Source organism: Bidens hawaiensis, unplaced genomic scaffold (genome assembly GCF_021521415.1).
Source record: "Bidens hawaiensis isolate Kalapana, Puna unplaced genomic scaffold, B.hawaiensis_p1.1 tig00023607_1, whole genome shotgun sequence".
NCBI classification, from domain to species: Eukaryota; Viridiplantae; Streptophyta; class Magnoliopsida; order Asterales; family Asteraceae; genus Bidens; species Bidens hawaiensis.
Window position 1 is genome coordinate 191,426 of NW_027493696.1, and position 3,384 is coordinate 194,809.

The following is a 3,384-nucleotide window of genomic DNA, read 5'->3' on the forward strand; positions in this document are numbered from 1 at the left end:
TGTGCCCTTGTCTTTCAGCTATCAACGCCACCACATGATGCCTGATTAACCTTCCGCCACTTTTAACGTTATTTTCACGAGATTAGTAAAATAACGTCAAAATTAGTGCAATTTTACTTTTGCCCACCCGAGGGTTCACACATATATACATTATATGCGCGCCCCACAAGCAGGGCGTAAAACTTACATTATTTAAATACCATAATGTATACAACAAATAAAAAATACATATTCGTCCAAATCAAATAAAGCTCTTTATAAGACAGATTTGATTTGGTCACAACCAAACAAAGGATCCTAGCACTGCTTCCATACAGACCTCAGTTTCCACTATCCCTCAAAAGTTGTGATCACATTGAACTCTGAAATTATACATATACATAAAATATATAAAAATAACTACATGTTTATTTAATAATACGTTGATACGCGTTACATTTGGGAATAAAAGAATTACCCACTACGTTACGTTTCTTATATTTATTATTATAGATCAAGTGATGAACCACTCGGTTCGGCTAGTGTTGTTTAAAGTGCCGATGGTTTCGACCCTTTCGAGCCACAACAAGCGTGGGCTCGTGCGAGTCGCACACCTGGGTCTTAAACTTACACCAAAAGCTCTTCCAGATCGAGCCTCTCGAGCTGGGCGGCTCGACTTTATCAATTTTCTCAATGGCTTTTCGCATTGTTGAACACTCACGCTCCAAATGGTGCACCCGAGTCCTCATGCTATCCATATCTAAGCGTAGGACTTGATTCTCCCTCACCGCAGCCGTCCATGTGGTTCTGACGCCTCTAACCGCCCCGCCTTCAACAACTGATTCGTCTTGCTCTACCATCTCCGGTGGTCTATGCGTTTCTGACTGGCCGACGTTGACTGACATCAGCGTGCCGGTGATTGCTTGTCGGAGCTGTAACTGCTCGAAAAATAACACCTGAACTACCGCTCGCAGGGGAAGCCGCTCGTTTTGCGCTGCGTGAGTGCACGCTTCTAACGTCAGTTTTTGGCAATCCATTACTCCACATATTTTCTCCCTGTCGGCTTCGTTTAGCCATGGATGCGCCTGCAAGCATTACACCGGAGTGATTAACCATTAAAAGTGTTTATAACAATACAGAAGTTAATTGGGCAACAAGCTGCACCGATAACCTTTTTTAAATAGTAAAACCAAGTCATTTAAAAATAACATTCATAAATTATGGAGTCATGTCCCGCTAGGCACGACTAAAGAGCTTTACAGCCTCGACGCTAAAGTATCAAAATCGAAGGGTATAATTAATTTAACATATACCTTGAGATAAACGTCTACAGATCTGTAAAGTCCGTCATCGTATAACCGTGCCTGTTCCGGTAAAGCAAACGCAAGCTCTAAGAACTTCTCCGGCTTCAGATTAGTGTCCGAAGCAATTTCCGATAAGTATCCATCAATTAACTTTCCTACAAGCATTAACGTAACGGATCTGTTACGATTAATCTCATCGCCAGCGTTTTCATCTTCGATTACATCAGCAATTGATATCTGTTCAACGGTATGTAGAAAATGAGCTAGAATCCGTTGGACGCATTCGACGTCGTATAACGTCTCCTTGAGGTACGAATAGCTAGGTATCAAAAGATCATCGAGTGTCGCTTGTTCGAGCTGCAGCCCGATTTTCTTCTCTAATTTTGATCGGCAAGCATCCGATGCGTTTAATATATTCGCAGCTCTCAACATTCCCAAAAATATCGCAACCGTTTGCGAAGATCGTACGCAATTTTCTTCCGGAAGGTTGTTCACAATTGTTTCCAACAGTTCCTTCTGTTCAGTTTTTGAAGGTAGAGACGAAGACGAAGATCTTCTAGCGCGGTTAACTCCCGGAATGCGTGATTTCGCATAAGTTGCAAGACAGTTTTCGACGATTTCAGGACTCAGATCTCGAGCTTTGATAGCGGCTATTAAACGCTTAAAAAACGAGGGACTGAGGTGAACAAGCTCATCGAACCACTTATCTCCGCCGCCTGCGGCTCTGGAATTGGTAACTTCAACAACAGGCCAACCGAATAAAGACGGATCCGTAGAAGACGCTTTGGAAACGATGGAATCAATGCATCTCTGAACAATGCCAAGCGATTCCGCCAAAGGTAACAAATCCTCACACGACTTTAACGTTTTGATTGAATCCTCTAAACTTCTCAGCACGGTTTGTGATAAAAAGCGTTCGGTTATGGAAATGAGGTTATCCTCACAGTAGTCATCAGTCATCTCCAAGACTTCACCAGCACACCGAAGTTTAGCTACATTCATTGGCGATAGGTCGATTTTCACGGAGTAGGAAAACTTAGCAGCCGTCTCAAACGTATCTGATCCTCCTGGAAAATCCGGAAGCGAGACGTAAACGTAAGCGTCATTCGCTTCGGTTTCCGGCTTATTTTCCTCTCGTATTTCTTCATTCTCAGAAGCACTTTCGGTTGTAGGATGCCTTTCTTGTTCGGTAATCATCTCGTGTAGCTTTTTACTTTTGGCCGTTAACGGAAACTGAAAATAAGAATTTTAATATACTTGAATGTTTCAAACTAACAATAATCAAAATAAGCGGAATTAATCTATAACCTTGTGGAGATGGAAGGTGACGTCGCCGACGTCAATAACGACGTCACTGGGTAGTCCAGTGGTACAAAACCTGTAACAAATTAACACAAAATTCAGCTAATTAACAAAGTCGAATCAAAACAAGTAAATGTAATTAGTTAGGTTAGTTACCACGCTTGGCGTGTGGAGGTGGTTTCTGGCACATCGGATGCCATAATTAACTGGTGATTGAGGGAGAAAGATTTAGATGAGATACATGTTTGACGAGTGAAGTAATTTGTGGAGAGATTATTGAGAAAAAGAAAATGGCAAATGGTTGGAGTTAGAAATGGGGACTTTGTAATTGAAAGGAAGTGTATGTATCAATGATTCAAGATCATGATGTGGGAGGATTCTTTTTCCTATATTGTTTGCTTGTGGACAAGAATTATTAAAAAACTTTCTACTTAACACTTACTTTCGGTGTTTTACTAAATATATTATTTTAAACTTTTAAATATTTTATAATAGAAAAATAAAGAAAAAAATTGACAACTGTTATTATGCTTGCTAATTTTAAATTAATAAGTAACCTTTTATTTAGTGTTGTGTATTAATATTAACAAGTTGGAGGCTTGTGCTTTGCGGTCACTCGAACTTGATTCACAAATGAACCCTAGCACCTACGCTAGTTACCTCGCTAGAAAACCTAAAAGAAGTTAAACCTTCTCTCAACAGCTGCTTTAAACCGGAATGTTATGACTGGATCAAAACGGTAACTCTGTTGGTACCAGCTCTGTTCATTATGATCCCCTAAAAAAATACCTTAGTAAGT

At 40.4% G+C, this 3,384-nt stretch overlaps 1 protein-coding gene across 1 annotated transcript; it reads right to left on the minus strand.

Moving 5' to 3' along the window:
• Nucleotides 1–216: 216 nt before the first annotated feature.
• LOC143567686 (BTB/POZ domain-containing protein At5g66560-like) lies at nt 217–2,813 on the minus strand. Its single transcript, XM_077054046.1, has 4 exons — nt 2,742–2,813; nt 2,592–2,661; nt 1,293–2,516; nt 217–1,064 (listed from the first exon to the last, which is right to left on the minus strand). The coding sequence occupies exons 1-4, from the start codon at nt 2,783–2,785 to the stop codon at nt 519–521; spliced, it is 1,884 nt and encodes a 627-aa protein (XP_076910161.1). The 5' UTR covers nt 2,786–2,813; the 3' UTR covers nt 217–518.
• Nucleotides 2,814–3,384: the final 571 nt, after the last annotated feature.

Bases quoted from the DNA above. Each gene is read 5' to 3' on its own strand.
- LOC143567686 (XM_077054046.1), bottom strand. From the start codon at position 2,785: ATGGCATCCGATGTGCCAGAAACCACCTCCACACGCCAAGCGTG. The intron at 2,662-2,741 runs GTAACTAACCTA...AATTTGTTACAG, and splicing joins ACCTCCACACGCCAAGCGTG to GTTTTGTACCACTGGACTAC. The intron at 2,517-2,591 runs GTTATAGATTAA...TCTTATTTTCAG, and splicing joins TCACCTTCCATCTCCACAAG to TTTCCGTTAACGGCCAAAAG.